The sequence below is a fragment of the Pseudopodoces humilis genome, chromosome 7 (assembly GCF_049639895.1).
Source record: "Pseudopodoces humilis isolate 2021_Gansu_Grassland_sample_001 chromosome 7, ASM4963989v1, whole genome shotgun sequence".
Classification (NCBI taxonomy): Eukaryota; Metazoa; Chordata; class Aves; order Passeriformes; family Paridae; genus Pseudopodoces; species Pseudopodoces humilis.
In genome coordinates this window covers 2,817,501-2,834,733 of record NC_142206.1, presented here as the reverse complement: position 1 = coordinate 2,834,733, position 17,233 = coordinate 2,817,501, and the positions used below count along the sequence as shown (strand labels likewise).

The window sequence follows — 17,233 nt, the reverse complement described above, 5'->3', positions numbered from 1 at the left end:
TACTGGAGTGAGAAGAATTTTGACAACACAAGAAGGATTTTGACAGCACACTCATGGAGACAGTGGAAGGTCCAGCTGTGTGGGAGATTGTGTGGGAGCTTCCCAGGAGCCACCTCAAAACCAGGGGGTTCATCCCAACTCGCCAAGGTTCATGGCTGAGGAGCTTCAAACATCCTTATCCATTCTCCAACTTCAGACAAGTAAATAGAACTTGTCCCAACAAAACAGAGGGAAAGAGGATGGAAACACAGAGTGGATGGAGTCACGATTACTCCAGGGGAGTTATTTTGCAGTCCTTGACTTTATAAGCCTCAGTGAAGTTTTAAATATACCCTAGGCCAAACAGGTGTAAACCAACAGCAGTTCACACAGAGCAATTGAATCATAACTCAGAAAAATCATTAGAGCCAACAAAAAACTTAGTTTAAATAAGAATCTAAGGGTTTGAATACGTACTTTGCAAAGTAGCAATGTTGACTTAAATTCAGAGAAATCAAAGTGGACAACTTGCTTCTTTAAAAGCAAAAAAAAAATTATAAAATTTAAATGGCAGGGTTTTTACTTAATCCAGTCTGATGGGGGAGTTTTAAAAATAAATAAGCCCTCCCCTGCAGTATTTGAAACACAAAGCTGCAGAATACAGGCTGAGTATGAATCCAACTTTGCCAAGTAAAATCTAAAGAGTAAAACATAAACAGTTACAGAGAGAAATGCAGATTTTCTTCACTCATTGTAAATTAACATATTTATTGTAACAAGATGAACATGTTTATCTGCTGTGTGCAGTTCCATGTAAATCAGAGCCCTTCTGTTGCCCTGTAGGTAATTTCTGTGGAATAACTGTTCATAAAGTCTCAAAATCCATTGGTGTAGGCCTGACCTGAAGGAGGTTATCTGTGAATCTACAAACTCCTCTGGTGCAGCTGGAAAAGCTTGTATGTCCCAGGAGAGGAAGAGCTGGAATTTGCAACCCTCACCAATTTTAGCTGCCAGAGAGTACGTGAGGTCTGTCAGGTGCCTGGAGGCAGCTGCAACCTCTGCTGGAGGATTCCAGGCAACTTACAGCTCCTGTCAGGCACCTGAAGGTAACAAGGATCCTCCTGGGTCACTCACAAAACCTCTGCTCACCATCTGACCCACCTGCAGTTCGACGTAGGCGGTGAGGCTCCAGCACCAGAGACCTCTACCAGCCCAGCAAAAACAGTTTCACGGCCCTTTGTGGGGGCAAAGCAGCTCCAGCACACAGCCCACCAGCACCAGACGCACATTCCCAAAATCAGGAGCCTCTCACCAGGGATATAACCAGGCAGGAACAGCGCAGAAGGCCCTGAAGTTCTCAGTGTGCTAAAACAGCCATCAGAGGTCCAGAGCAAAACTTGAAGGAAAGCAGGTTTCTTGGAGACTTCTCTCCAAAGGGCCACCTTCCAAAGAACAACAGGCAGCTGGAGGTTTCATTGAAATCTACAACACATCAGCTGTACATATTAACAGACTGATCAAATGCTGTGAGGTTTCATTTCTGCAGAGCCTCTGGAAACACCTTCATCTTCCACAGGATCACTTCTGCAAACTGTCTTAGGATAGTGAACTATACAGGGTAAGCTACCCTAACTGTCTGCTGATACACTGGGGCTTTCTTTCTTCACATCTAAGAGAATGCTGGGGGAGGAATTAATTTAAGATACGCTCTAAAGCGAGAACTTGCCAACCTGGCTCCTATCCAAGCTGTACTATCTTTACTACTATGCATCTCCTGCAGGTTCCTCCAGCCTCTGCTATTTACTCAAAGACTGTGCACGTGGCACAGAGCTCAACCGGTGAAACTGAGGACAAAAGCAAATGGAAATTAACTGGGGGGGGGGGTGGAAAAAAATATGTAAGAGAACCACATGTTTTGTAGTGCTGTTGTGACCATGGAAAAGTGGAACAAATTTAATCCTTAGCATAACTCTAAACTGCACAGAGAAAGGGGAAATAATGTATTTTAGTCAGTAATACCAGAAAAATCAATTAAAAATAAAAAAATTAGAAAGCCAGACACCTTTGGCCATTGAAAGTGAATGAAATGGGATCTCCAATGGCTGGAAAGCCTGGGGAAGGCAATGTGTTATCAGTCCCAGGTCATTTTCTGCTACTGTCATCTTACCCCCACAGATAAATCCCATGTTAGGCTGCCTAAAATGAACCAGGCCATGGGGGCATTTTGCTTGCTTATAAATAAAAAATCCTAGCTAAAAAGAAGAGGGAAAACCCCCTTCCAGTGCTTTGGCTGGGTGAGAAAGCAGCTGTCCACACGCTGCCTGGTGCTTACCTTTTAAAAGCAATTAAAGGCGCTGTGTGCTCGGTGGCTCCAACACGTGTGTCACCCATGCTTGTCTGCTTCACCATCAGCATGTATGGCTCATCATCTGTCTGCTCTGAACAATAACTGTTAGGTTAGCAGCCTTTTCACTTGTAAATGTAAATATTGTATCTAGAACACAATATTTGAAACACAAAATACAGTGTTATTAAGACAGCGCTCACACATCAATTCTTGTGTGACTATAATTTGTGAAATGCCTTAGGAGGGGCTTATAAATAAAGTACAAGGTGTTATTATGAAATACATTTTAACCAAATGCACAGAAATGTCTCGTTCCTGTTGAAATCAATAGCAAAACTCCCACTAATTTCAGCGGTGAAAAGAGAAGACCCTTGGAAATTGCTGCGTTACACTGAGCAAATACATCACGGCAGATTTCAGGCTCCACAAGTAGCACACCTCTGGAAGAAAAAAAGGGGTGAAAATGGCTATTAGAGGCTGTTCAGAGCACGCTGAAGATTTTCCTTCTCCACTCCTGCTGCCGATCGCGGTGCCTGGCGAGGCATCACATCCCCGCTCATCCCCGCTCCATCCCCTGCCCGTTCCCGGCGGCGCTCCCAGCCTGCCTGGCCCCCGGGAAAGGCCCGGGATCCGGCACCGAGCCAGCGGGGGTTCAACACCCCGTGCCACCCGGGGAGATGCCCCTTGGCTGGGCTGGAGGACGGGACGAGCCGGGCAAGGCTGTCCGTGAGCCGCGGAGCCCCCGGCAGCGGCTCCGGAGGCAGCGGCGCTCAGGGCTCCGAGCTCCCCGGCTTCTTCCCGATGTGCAGCCAGCCAGGGGCTGCTCCCCGCCGACCTCCTTCCATAGGGCACGGGAAGGAGCCAGTGAGCCAGAAATGCCTTCTCTCCTCCGGGGCCGGCCAGCCTGTCCCCGAAATGATCTCCAGCTCCATCCGCGCACGCACGGCTCTGCGGAGCGGCTGCGGAGCGCGGCCCCCGGAGCATCCTGCCCCAGAAAACCTTCGGAATCCCTTCGGAAGGGCTGGCCACAGCACCATGGAGGCCACCGGCACCTGGAGCACCGGGAAAAGCCAGGAAAGGCAGGGAGGAGCTATGGGGAGCTGCCGCTGCCCGAGCATCGGCACCTGCAGAAAACAGCAACCAGCGCACAAAAGTTGTCGGGGGAGAAAGGGGTGGGGAGCTCTTCTCCGTTCCTGGTTGAGCAGAAGTTGGCATTTCCATCACAAACTGCATTAGTAGGTATAAACACGATAATTAGCTATAGAAGTGCTGGGTTCCTACCTGTAATTAATTGTTCCTGGAATCAAGTTAGCTGTGTGAGGAGGGACCTGCCTATTGTGGTGTTTAATGCAATCTATCCCTTTCTTATAAATACATAACGTGCAGGTCTGATAAAAATATATACTAAAAAAAATTAAAAACTGGTACTTCTTTGACATTTGTGAATGGATGGCCTCCAGGTAATAAAAACTACATTATGCTGGGACAACAAATATACTTAAAAACTGACCAGTATCAAAATCAAAGCTCATTTTCGCTTGCTTTAGGTTCTTCATTTTAACAGCGATCGTCTCGTGCTTTGAGCATGAGGATCCTAAAGGATTTGGAGTTTACGTGCATTTAATCTCATCTGCAGCATTGCAACCACCTCAGCAGCACAGCCCTGCTGCCCCTAGTCTCCAGTGAAGTGCTATCTGCAGTGACAAATATGCCAAAAGGAAAACATAACCAGCCTAGATGGTATCTTTGCTTTACAAAAGGCTGCTTGTGATGCCTGTGCTTTGACTCAAAATTCCCCACACATTGGCTTTTTAATCATGAGATCCCTTTTTCAGCAGCACAGCATCGAGAGTAACAACTGCAGCACAATGAGCCAGCTTCATAGATATGGGAATGTTTAGATTTCCCTGCCAGTGACTAAAGGCCTTTAGCTTTCACTAGCCAGTCCCAGCTCGCATTGTTGTTGCCTGTTGATTTGTCTTCTCTCATTATTCCTTGACATGCAGCTCTCCACCCACGCCCACACTAACAACCCTCACACAAAGCGCATTGAGGTATTAACCAGGTTACAAGTTCAATGGAAAATTACACTAAGATTGTGCTGTGTGGCAATATAAAGGGATGGCATTCACTCTCCCAAAGAGCCTGTTAAAAACACAGCTGGGTTGTTTTTTTTCCCTTTTAAGCATCCTAACAAAAACAATTTTTAGAAGTCGGGGATGGATCTCTGGGTGTATGTGTGTCCCTACGTACTTTAGGTACGATGGGAACAGACAGACACTGGGTCTCCACCTCAGCCTGGCACGGGGCAAACTCCCCTCTGGAAATTCAGCTGGGCTCTGGGATTTGTTTAGAGCATCCCCAGAAACCCGAGCTAAATAAACAACCTCCTCTTGCTCTCCGTTGCAATTAGATACGTGAACCTATCTTCCTTCTGTTAGCCCAAATTACAGGCTGGTGGAAGGGCTGAAAGTCTATAAAAATGTTCCTTAAGAAACCCTCCTCACTGGAAACTGAAAATAAAATAAAAATAAAACTTAATGAGATTAACCTAGCACAGTAACAAAATTTGCAACACCACACTATAAGGTTAAAAAGAAAATAGTATAATAAAGGAAATACAAAGGCTTTGGTATGGTTTTTACAATCAACAATGGTTAATCTTGATATGTAGTTGTGAACAACTTCAAAACACTTAAGTTTAAAACTCTTGCAAGCACTTTTAATTGATTAGGAATGAATTCTAGATGCACAAAGATGATTGGACTGTGAACAGTAGTACAACTATATCTAAGAACAATTAACTCTTGCCGACCAAAAAAGAAACGTATGATGCATGAAAATGTGTATAAAACATCTATAGAATATTCTTGTCAAATATAAATGAAATTAACTTTATTATAGAAATCATTCTGGGAGATTTCTAGGGAAGACAAATACTTACATTTCGACATAAAACAAATTGGATTATATCGAAGACACAATCTACCTTTTATCTATCAAACTCTTTTCTTCATCGAAGCTCTCTCTTAACCCCTGTTTGCACATAGCTTCAGCCGTTAACAACCTTTGGAAATACCAACAGATATTTTTCTTACATAAATCTAGTGCGTATTGTTCCAGGTTTAATTATATGCAATGGAATGATACAAACTTGGAACATCAATCCATAATCTATGAACAGATTGGTAGAAGTATTCGATATATCTTGATAAAACTCTTAAATTCGTGGCAAAGCTTGTTGATCATGGCTTCTTTTTTTTTTTTTTTTCCTCCTTTTCTTTTTTTTTTTTAAACAACTTCATGACCAACACAGATCAAACATCCATCCAGTCTACATTGTTCTTTTTTTTTTTTTTCATTATAACATACAAATGCCCATTTACAAATAATACACCAAAATGAATAAAAGTTTGGATACCAAAATGAAGATTTGTTCCAACTGATATAATGCCTTCAGTGTACAAAGGTCCATGTGAAAGTCTTTTCCATGTGTTACAGCATAGGGCACAGTTGCAGTACAGAAGTACTCTGAGAGCCATTCTTCCTTTATAAAATACTGCTGAACATCCAACTGTTGTCCATATAGTCATTTACGGAATTAACACATGTTTTACTGTAATCTTGGCCAGTATTGAGACATATCAGGTTCACTGCCAGGAACTTGAACTGGAACTGACACTCCAGGGGAAATGAGACCTGAAAATTGAGAGGGAAAAATGGATATTTTAGGTTTTTCTATACATAGCACAGGTTTTACTTTATAGTTTCACAGATTTGAGCTTGTATTCCAGTAAACATCAAATCTCACCATCTATCAGCCTGTGGAACTGGGGGTTGGGGGTGTATATATTTTTAAAACTATGCACATCTCACTGATAGTTGTTATAAATAATCTTTTATGCTTTGAGACAAATGCCAGAGCCTCAGCTCATTAGTATCAGTTGAGAATTCAGCCCAAAATGCACTGAACAGTTCTATTCTTTTGAAAAGTGCCTGTTTTGCTCCTGTTTATGCTGACACTTGCCCTTTTTCACCCTGATTTGCCTTTTTTATGCATGGGCTAATATTTCTACAGGTTTCCTGCCTCTTTGATAACTTCAAATCTTTAGCAATAAATAACGTCTGACACAGACACGGTAAAAATGTGCCCAGTTCTGCAAACAGTTTCACATGCACTTAACCTCACCATTGTGGATATCTCTGCTGAAACTTAATGCTGAAATAAATTCTGATTTCAAATTTAATTATGCAGGGAAGATTTTGAGGGATTGGGGGCTCACTAAAGAGCTTGCCTCTGTTCTGCTATTTCGACACCACCTCTGTTAATCAGCTTTCTTTCCATCTAGCCCTCCAAGGAGCAGCTTAAATATCAGAATTTTTGCTCTGGTTTGCAAGGTTATACATTTTCATCTTCTATCTGGTATGGCAGCAACTAATCCCAAGGGAGAGACCTCCCCCACTGATGGGGAGAGAACTTCTCACGGGGAATGCACATGAAAAGCCTGATGGCTGGAGCAAGGAAGGCAGGAAGGCTGGGGGAGCACGGGGTCACTCACCTGTGGAAGTGGTGCCAGAGGTGCCCATGGGCTGGCTGTTCATGTGTGTCTGCATGTGAGGAGGGGTGTATGTATCATAGCTCCGTCCATTCACCGATGGACTGGTGGGCAGCATGCAAGAGTAGGAGGAGGTCTGGCTGGGTACCGGGGGCTGTGGGAGCAAAGGACAAAGTGTTAAGTGTCACTGCAGCTAAAGACAGCGTCACACTCTTGGGCATGGACGTGCCAGCCCTCAGAGGAAGCGTGCAGCAGCAAAAAATGAGCTTCATGTTTCAGATTCAGGGACCCCAGCTGTAAAGATCTATTTAGGAGCCTGACCAAGCAGGCCCTTCATGGAGGTTTTGGTCTAAAAACCAACATGGGTGGTTACTGGAGTTTTTTCAGATGTGCTTGACAAGCAGATCCCTGCATCCAGATGTGATGGAGGTGCTACATCCCTAAGCCTGAGTGCTGGCCTCATTTATACCCATGTGAAGGGAAGATGTCTCCTACCATTTGCAGCCAGAGACAGGGCCAGCATCTTACCTCGCACTTGGTGCTGCAACTAAAATTATTCCACTGAGGCACAGAGTGGTCCTGTGTGTGCCAGCGTGGGGCACATACACACAGACCTTGTGAGGGGTTGGGGGGACCCAAGGCTCTGAAGGGGAGTCCCCAAACCCATGCATACATACATATATATACGTATATACATATATACACGTGCATTGGTCCCCATCAGAGCCACAGCCACCCCAAACCTGCTCCAGCAACATCCCAGAGCAGACATCTCCATCTACCTCAACTCCTAAAACCCAATTTGCCAGGGGGGACAGCAGCTGGGGGCAGGGGCTGAGGGATGGCACAGAGCCAGGGAGGGACCAAGTAGGGGCTTCTCCTGCTCCGGGCTGCTGGGTGAGTGGGGAGCAGCACAGCCTTGACCCGGGGAGGCAGCGAGGGAAGCAGGATGAGTAATTCCCGCTCCGAGCGCACGAGACCGGACACGTCTGCACATATTTCCTGTCTGCACAGCCCTGACACAGACCTTCTCCAGCAGCAGTGACAGCCTCACCTGCCGAGCACACGCGCTGGGCTCTGGGGGAACACGCAGCGCTCCGTGCACCCACTTGGAGAAGCCAATGGCTCGGCCACCCGCTCTGGACACTCTGCCCTGCCACGGTGACCACGTTTTCCAGAGCAGCTCCCACATGCTGTGTCCCTGCCCAGGTGCCCAGTGGTGAATCAGGGGCCTCCTGCTTTCCCAAGGGTCCCCTCCTGTATCAGCCTTTTGATCTTTTGTCATCGGCTCCCAACCCGCTGCCGGAACGGCGCCGCCGGCCTCCGACGTCACGAAACAGCGACCTAGCCAACACCGCTTCTTTCCATAGAGTTACTTGCAAGACTCTAACTTTATTTGGTTAATTTTGGTTCAGCAATTAGTAACATGGTAATTGCTGCAGCGAAGGAGTCAGGCTCTCTAATCTGCTCGCCTGTCTCTAGCAGTGGTCAATGCTGAGCGCCTCAGACAAAGCTGTAAAACTCCCGTAATTGGCCAGCACCTTCCTAGGCCAACCCCACCATTAAAAAAGGAGGAATTTTGCATCTGAAAGGTCTATAGAAACAGACCCCAAAGGAATAGATTTCTTCCTAACCCAGCTGGTGATCAGCTAATGCTTTCAGGCATGAGGATTGACAGCTCTTGCAATTCTGGCTTAGCTGGCATAACCACTGATGCTAATCACATCCTTCCCTCTCTCAGGTGTTCCTAATGTGCCGCTGCCACGTTACCTACACCCAGAAGGTCGGAACCCTCCAGCAGCTTATTCAGGCAGCAATTTCCACAATATGGCATCAGCGAGTTCCAGAGGTTAACCACATTTATTTTATTTTTTTTCCCAAATGGCATTTTTTATCCCAGATTTGTTGCCTTGCAAATTTGAGGACTTCTCTCTTTTAAAAATCTGAGACAAGTGCTTGTTGAGCACCACATCTTTCAGTGCCCCTTCCCTTCTGATTCCCCCAAGCAGGGCATCTTTTCAGATGCCAAGGAAGCCTTTGGTTTCACTGCGGTGTGGTTTGGGCCTGTAATCCCTCATGGCAGGGAGGAAGGGCCCCCACCCACAGTCACACACAGCCCAGGGGCCGCTGAATCCCGAGGGAATGTCGTGCCCTGGCGTGGCACTGGACTTACTTGCATAGGCAGGTTGTTGGCCATGGTGAAGCTGGGCATGGGCGGCAGCGCGCTGTACGTGTTCGTGAGCGCCGTGTCCGTCCTGCCCAACATGGAACCTGATGTGAAAGAGGAAACTATAATAGAATAGACAGATAGATGGAGACATTAGTTTAACCACAATTACAACTGGCAACACAGCCTCAGAGTCTCATTTTGCCCGGAGGATGGATGGACGTGAGCGGGTTGGTGGCATTACCGGGGGTGGTTGGTTGTGGGATCGGCTGGTAAACGCTTGTGCTGAAACTACTACTGATGGGAATGTGGCTGGGAGTGTTGCTGGCTTGTCTTCGCTGGTTCCTCAGCTTCTCTTCCCTTCTCCATTTGGCCCTTCTGTTGGAAAACCACACCTGGAAATACAGCATTTGAGAGCCGTGAGTGACCTTACAAGGACTAGAGGCACGCGGCCTCCCCCACGTAGCTCAAGGCCATGGCTTGCAGTGGAGCAAAGCAGCGGGTGAAAGCAAAGCCAGCTGCTGCTGTTTTCCTGAAAGAGGGATATGGGCAAATACCTGATCATAAATATGGGTTGCCCCGTGCTTTGAGAAGCCAGGAGTAACAAAATCAGAATAGTGATAGTAAAAATAATGCTAGTTATAATTAAATCAGTACCTGTATCCTTGCTTCAGGCAGGTCTATTTTAGCAGCTAGTCTCTCTCTTGCAAACACATCGGGATAGTGGGTCCTCTCAAATTCTGCAGAAGGAAATATTCTTGCATTAGTTGCAGAGCTGATGTGGCTGACTGTAAAATCAGAGTTGCTTCTGCGCTGCCTGTGCTCTAAATGCTCTTAAGAAGCATCACTGCAAAGGCAAAGCTGGGCTTTCTGCCTGTGTGTTAGGAAGGAGGATGCCTTCCTTGCCTGCTGGGGAGCATTGCTATGGGGATGGGCAGGCTTGGGTGCAGTGCTGCATCTTTCAAGAAGCAGTGAGGGTTTCTGCCTCCACTGGGGGGGTCCCCAAGGCAGCTCTGACCCTGTCACCAAGAAGCGAAATGGCACGTCGCTAAATAACAGCGCAAAATGAGGACAAAGCTCCGCAGAGGGTCAGAGGCGAGGAGCGCCCAGGCTGGCCAGGGAAAAGGGCACCTGCTCCCAGCCCCGGGCAGTGGAGCACTGGGGATGGGGAGTGAGTGTGGGGGCAGGCATGGAGGACTCTGCCAGCCCCCTGCCTGCCCTCTCCTCCCCAGCAATGCAGCTCAGAGAACGGGAGGAGAGTTATCCCCCCGACAGAAGCCCGGGGTGCAGCATCAGTGTGTCGCTGTGATCTGTGCCCCGAATACTTTGCCTTTGAAAACCACTTTAACAGCTTTTCAGGGCACACCACGGCCACCAATGAATATTAGGAGCTCCATGAATACAAGAGCATGGAGGGAGCCACAGAGTTTAAATATATACATATATATAAGCGCAGGAATGCCGTGCTTACATTCAGCTGGTAACGTAATCGGGGCACATTTTGCTTTCCTCTCCTGCTTCAGCTACAGGAAAATGCCACTCACCTTTCTCAAGGGCTTCGATTTGCTCTTGGGTAAAGGATGTCCTATTTCTCTGCAGCTTCCTTTTCAGCTGGAGTCTCATTTGGGCCTCGTCTGAATCTTCTCCATTAGAGCTGATGGAGTTAGTGTTTTCCCCTCCGCCCTCCTGTTGCGGACAGCCATCTGTGGAAGCGAGAGTCGGAAAGTGAGATGCGGGTACCCTTGTTTGAAGATCCCTATCAGAGAAATAACACAACTGGAAACCAGTTCAGCCATGTTTGCTGACACCCTCCCTTAAAAATGTCTCGGGTATCAAAGCAACACGGCGCTAATGACACGGGTAACACAGGAACATTTCGGTTTCCAGCCTTACGTAAACATCGGAGATGAGGAATTATGATCACCTGGTCTTAATTTCATTTTGTTTTCCCTCAGGAATAAAACCTGCATAAAAATACTTTCCCCTGAAAGCGATTCTTTCCATGAATCCCTGTTGGAGTGCCATGGCAGTCTCCTCTGTCTGCTGCATTTATTTACCTATTGCTATATTTAAAATAGTGATGTTCAGTATTTCAGATTATCTATAATCAGTAATTCCTATCTAATCAATTAGATGTTGATAGGTTTGCAGAAAATGCTATTAAGAAACCAAACCAAGCTTGTAATCTTTTAAAAAAAATATTTATCCAGTTTTTATTTGAATTCTGCACAGTCAATTTCATTTTAAAGGTTGTGAATTTAGAAGTGCCTGCATTGTTCTGCAGTTTTATTCAACTATTGTATGAGTGTGCATTGCCTTGACACCTATTACTGAGCACAGCTGTAATTATATCATCACCAAGAACAGGCTATAATTGCTGAAAATGGAATTTTATATTTAGATAAAAGGACTGTCCATTCTTTGTAATGTGTTGCACCAGAGAAAAGTAAGATTTCTTTTAAAATTTTAACATGTAATTTTAAAAGAAATAGTAGCGAGTTCACTAACTAGCTAAATACGCTGTTCTGCAGCTGAGCGTTTGGCATATCATTTAAGTGGTACATTTTTAATTAGGGCATTTCCACCACTTTTAATGTAATTTCTGTCATTAAACAGGGGAAAGTTTCATTGTGCTCGGCGCTCGGGCAGAGGCGGCTGCGGCCCGGGGCCGGCTGGGCTTGGGGGGCTCCGCGGGCACCCCTGGCTGCCGGGGCCGGAGGGATGGAGGCAGAGAAGTCCTTGTCCTAAATGAGCTCTCCCTCTCCTTTCAAAGCATATTTTTCGAGGCGTTTTGATGTCGCATAAAGAGGGAGCCGGGCCGAGGGACGCATGGGCTACTTATGCTAATTCCCTTGAAAAGTTACGCCAAAAATAAATAGCGACACTCCCGCGACATCCTTTAAATATTGTGGGAAATCAACTTTAAAGTAATATCATTTATAATCGGCGAACAATGGCCCCGGTCTTCAAAGCTCGGGGGGAATTGTGACAGGATCTGGTGGGACCCTTTCAACCACTTTGAAATGTTTTAAAACCCGAACTTTCTCCTCCATTTAAACACAGGGATTCAGCGGCCGTGGTCACCATATGGGCGGCCGCAGCCCCATTGAGGCGGCCGGCGGCGGGTGAATAGCGGGGGGGCGGGGGGAGCCGCTTTTCAGGGCACACAAAGCCCCGGGCCCGGGGACGGCAGTCGCGGCGGGGCAGCGCCCTGCCAAGCGCGGGTGGCAGCGCCGGGGGCCGCGCCCGCCCGCGGAGGGGCCGCGCTCACCTCCGCCACATCCCTCATCCATCACTGTCCGCCCGAGCCGCGCCCGCCGCCGGGGGGGGGACCCGCGGGAGCCGCCCGGGGATGCCCGCGGTCCCCCGCTCCGGAAAGGCTCCCCCGAACCTGCAGGGAACAGCTCCCGAACCGGCCCGAACCTTCACACACCCCCCACCCCCCTCCGCGCTCCAAACTTTTGAGGTCGTGCTTCTTTGCCAGCGCGTCTCCCCAAAATCTTTCAGCTAACTAAAAGTTTCACCTAAACTCCCTAATGCTCATTTCCAACCCCAGGCCCGTCAATTAAGATATCTTCTTTTTAGGCACACACCCCATTTTGTCTTTTTCTTTCTTTTTTTTCATCTTGTTTTTGATTTTGTTTTGTTGTTTTTTTTTTAAAGCCTCTAAAAGAAGCGATCTCAATAGGGCTGTTCCACCTTCCAGACCTAATCCGTAAGAAAGTAAGTGAATGTCCGTCCCTATTATCCTATAGCCAGACCATCTGACGCTGGTATAGGATTTGTTTCCTGGAAAAAAAAAAAAAAAAAAAAAAAAAGACGCTGGGAAATAAAATCATTCCTTAGTTTCTTAGTGTCTTAATCAGTGAGGCGGAAAACAAGCAAAAAAAGATAGCAAACCAATTGCAGCACCTCTCAGCTATAGAGCCGGGATCAAAACATTGTAGCATCTGTTGAAAGAGAAAGTGTCTAAATCCTATAGAAGGCTTTAGTCTTATAAGAGAGGGAGGGGAGAAAAAAAAGATAAGAAACAGTGTCTCGGTGATCCCTAAAACCACTAAATCACTGGAGAATTTCTCCCGGATAGAGATGTCTCTTTTTGTTCTGTCAGCCCTCATGTATCCATTATTTTATTCACTGCTGCATGGCGTTTATCAGATTGAGACCATATTTGTACCCCTCTGAGACCTAACCTCGCCTTATGCTTTTTGAGTAATGGACTCTTAAAATCCAGTAACATACCCCTGCAAGGGAAAAACATTAGAGGGAGCATGAATATTCCAGAGGAAATCCATTTTATTAATTTTAATTTTGCCATGCGGATGTTTTAAGTGCCTGCCTGCCTCCCCCTCTCCTCTGCTGCCCACGCACAGCCGCGCCCCCGGCCCGAGCCAGCCCTGCCCGCTCCTCTCCGCTTCATTTCGGCTGCGATTTAGGACAGGGCTCCCGAGGTCCTCCGGGGCCCGCGTTCCCCTGCGGGAACTGCGCTCATCCCCACGCCAAGGGAAGGGGTCAGTATTGCCCCCCAAAGATCCAGCGGGTCCCCTCAGCCCCAGCCCCGGCACAGGCGGCTCTGCCCCAGGTGCGCCCGCACCGCACCCGCGCAAGGGCCGGGCCTCACGGCACCCCTCGGTAATTGCTACCACTGCGCCGGGGAGCCCCAAAATGTCACCGTTTGACGCCTTTCTTAAGGAAAAAAAAAAGAATAAAAAGCCCAAAAGCACGGCCCGGCGGAGAGCGGTGGGTGCCCGGCCTGGGAGCCGCACGGGCGGTGGGTGCGCTGCCCTTGCCCCGCTCCGCTCCGCGCCTCGCCTCTCGGGTGCGGGGAGGCGAGAGAAGGGCCCGAGAGAGCCCGGGGCCCTCCGAGAGCCCCCAGGACCCACCGAGATAGCCCGGGGCCCTCCGAGAGCCCCCAGGACCCACCGAGAGCCCCCGGCCGGGCCAGGGCCCCGCAGGTAGGGGCAAGGTGAGGGCGGCTGGCGGCAGGAGCCGCCCCGGTTCCTGCGGTGGACATCGGGCAAAACAAAATGCAAAAAGAAAACCCCCCACAACCAAACAACAAAAAACACCAAAGTGGGGGTGGGGGGGAAGCGAGGGCTCCGCTCTATCTTTCTAGTGTCCTTCATAGACTGTTTTCTTCTCTTAAAACTGACATGTCTAATTGGCAAGCGGTGCCATATCGTGTCCAGAGGTCTCCTGTGGAACATTTCTACAGCTGTCTCCTTCAACTAGACGCTTATTCATGTCGCCTTAATGAGAAACAAAACGATCTCTAATGAGCAATTACATAGCGACAGAATTGTTCCCATAACAAATTCTTGCGTGTGACAGAAACATCCTTTGTACCAGATATTCCGCACACTGTTACCGATTTTTTTTTTCCTTGCGGGGTGAAAACAAAAAGCAGGTTGTTGTATATAGACACCTCTTCTAAAGGAATGACCAGAGCCAGGGAGAGCCGAGCCTCAACAGAGGGCTCTCAACAGAGCCCGCATTCAAAAAGAAGCCATTAACCATCTTAAGTATGTAACGTAACATCCCATTATCCTTCATATTATCCCCTTGTCATTCCTACAACAAATACCTATTAATCTTCAGGATAAACAGTTTCCTATATTTACAAAGTTGTTTCGGGTCCATTGAGGGGGAATTATAATCAGCCCTACGGAGATAGTTACCGAACGCCCCGGCTTTGGGGAGAGACCCCTGCGCGGGGAGGCGGCCGGGGCAGGGAGCGGGAGCCCCAATTACCGAGCGATGGGCGAGGTTTAGGCTCAGCCCCGGATCCCTCCCGGCTGCCGGCACCGCGCCTTTGGCAGCGGATGTTCCTGGGCTCGCCGGGCCGGGGCTGGGGCTGGATGCCCCCAGTGCCTCCGGCCCCTCACCCAGCTGCCCGCAGCCGCCCGGGGAGGCGGCGGCACGAACGCCCGACACCCTGGGCGGGGAGAGAACGAGAGGGACCCGCGTCGGGACCACCTCCGCCGGACGAGGCCGAACCGAGCCGCCCCTGGCTGGGCAGCTGCCGCCGGGTTGTCCCTTACCTTGTGTGGGCTGCCCGGGTACCGAGGTGCCGGGATACCAGCCGGGTCGGGTGCCCCACGTCCCCGTCTGCCCGTTCAGCATCCTTAGCTTGTCGTACATCCCGTCGGCACCCATCTGTTGCTTTTCGCTAGCCAGGTTGCGTAGGACTCTGTTTATCGACGACACCTGGAAGGCAAAGGACAGGAAAGGCAATGGTAGTGCGGTAGCGCGCTCCCCTCCAGCCACCCGCGCATCCCCCGCGTCCCCCCGCGCAGCGGGCGGCTCGACCTGGGCGCAAGTCAAGGCTTCCCTGCCTCGCACCGCCGAGTCCCAGCCGCCCCGACTCGCTGCTGGTGGTGGTGGTGCAAACAAACAAACAAACCACGGGGGAAGGAGGGGAAAAAAAAAGAAAAAAAAAAGAAAAAAAAAAAAGCTAAGGGAAAAAAAAAAAAAGCCCCAAACCCAACCCTGCAAAACCAGAGTGATGGCTTCGACTGATGCTCGCAGTCCTGAGGCGCCAGGCGCAGGGGTGACCCGCATATTGGTTTTTTTTATTTTATTTTTTTTTCCCTCCTTAAAGGCATTTGTCAGATTCTGTATGAAAAAATGCGTCTGACCCTGCCACATGCAAATGATGTGAACCTGCTATCCTCTCTTCTGATACCAAAACAAAGGAAGCAGAGGCTCGCTACGGCTACCCAGCATTGTACACGGCACACAGGAAGGTTTTTTTCATGAACTTACACTGGGTATATTATCGTTGGTACAGACCCCCTCTGATAGTAATCTGTCTCGAATCTCCCACGCAAAGATGGAGGGGCACTCTCGTTTATACTGCGCTATTTTGCTTACAACTTCTGGAGTCGCTACTCTCGGTTTACTACCTCCGATTGCCCTGGGTCTGATGGAGCCAGTTTCGTAATACCTGCCCAAAATTTTACTCACACATCCATTCGACACCTGGATAGGGAAGCGGACAGAAAATCACATTATTAATAATTTCAAGACAAAAATAAAATTGTTTAAGTATGCATTAAACAATGACAAGCTTACGTTTTGATTGTCCAGCACTTGGACTTTTGCATCTGCATGGGTCTATAACACAAAAATATACCTTAAATGGTATGAGAACTTACTTAGAGAGTCTTTTTTTTTTTTTTTCTTAAAAAAAAATTACATTCGTGGCCCTACCCTCTATAAAAGTGATACTTTAAAAACATTTGGAAGAAAAAAAAATTATCTGGCCAAAACGTAATTCTCTTAGTATCAATGTTAAAATACGTCTTAAATGAGAACAATAGGTGAACCAGACTAGTCTCCATCCTCCTCACTGCTCTTAACCAAAGGACTTGCGGGGGGAAGGGGTGACTGAAGGGTTTTCAAGACCTACATTTACAAAATACCCCTGAACTGCGCCAGATTGCGTGAATGTCCACAAGGACAAATTCCGGGCTAAAACAGCGTGGCTTTGAGGGGGGATTCTTTTTTCTCTCTCTCTCTTTTTTTTTCCGCTTTTTTTTTTTTTTTTTAGTATTGTTTTGCTTTTTGGAAGAAAAAAAAAAAAGGTAAAAATTAAAAAAAAAAAAAAAGCAGTAAGCCACGCCAAACGCATACAGATATCACAAAATCATAAGTAAATACGGGGGGTAAGGAGGAGGGAAGGAGAGGAAACTGAAATTATGCCGAGCCGTATAATTCAGTTTATTACAGCAAACTAACTGTAACGACAGCGCAGGTTATCACCGGATGGAAATAAGGGGGGAACGAAAAGTAAAAATTTAAATCTTTTAAAAGGCATATATATATATATATACGCATCGAAAGGTCTATTTGCAGCAACAACCGAGCAGATGGATGGTTTTATTAGGCTGGAAGGCGGGTGGTGGGTGGGTGTGGGGGGGTCGCATTAGCGCCCGGCGGTGACAGCGGCGCTGGAGCGGAGCGGACGGAGCGGTGGGAGGACGGGGGGCGCCGCCGCCTTCACCTGCAGGATCCGGGAGATGTCGCAGGGCCGGGCGCCGCTGTGAGCGAGTTCCACGATCTTCTGCCGCGTGGAGTCGGGCAGCGGCCTCCCGTTGACGAACACCCCGCCGAGCTGGTTCACGCCGCTGTGACCTGCGGGAAGCACAGCGCCCACCATAGCACCCTCCGCTCCCTCCCGAG

The 17,233-nt window shown here is 48.2% G+C and overlaps 1 protein-coding gene across 13 annotated transcripts in view; it reads right to left on the bottom strand.

Moving 5' to 3' along the window:
- Positions 1 to 5,796: 5,796 nt before the first annotated feature.
- PAX6 (paired box 6) overlaps positions 5,797 to 17,233 on the bottom strand; it is a 24,568-nt gene continuing 13,131 nt past the window's right edge. For 5 of the 13 annotated variants that reach the window (XM_088057668.1, XM_088057669.1, XM_005530263.3 and 2 more), the window contains 10 exons: positions 17,055 to 17,185; positions 16,124 to 16,165; positions 15,815 to 16,030; positions 15,091 to 15,256; positions 10,594 to 10,752; positions 9,707 to 9,789; positions 9,294 to 9,444; positions 9,056 to 9,171; positions 6,886 to 7,036; positions 5,797 to 6,025 (listed from right to left, as the gene is read on the bottom strand). In XM_088057668.1, the coding sequence (XP_087913794.1) occupies positions 5,940 to 6,025; positions 6,886 to 7,036; positions 9,056 to 9,171; positions 9,294 to 9,444; positions 9,707 to 9,789; positions 10,594 to 10,752; positions 15,091 to 15,256; positions 15,815 to 16,030; positions 16,124 to 16,165; positions 17,055 to 17,185 (1,301 nt within the window). In that variant the 3' untranslated portion in view covers positions 5,797 to 5,939. The remainder of the gene's footprint in view (positions 6,026 to 6,885; positions 7,037 to 9,055; positions 9,172 to 9,293; positions 9,445 to 9,706; positions 9,790 to 10,593; positions 10,753 to 15,090; positions 15,257 to 15,814; positions 16,031 to 16,123; positions 16,166 to 17,054; positions 17,186 to 17,233) is intronic. The other 8 variants (XM_005530264.3, XM_005530269.3, XM_005530270.3 and 5 more) reach the window with 8 other exon arrangements.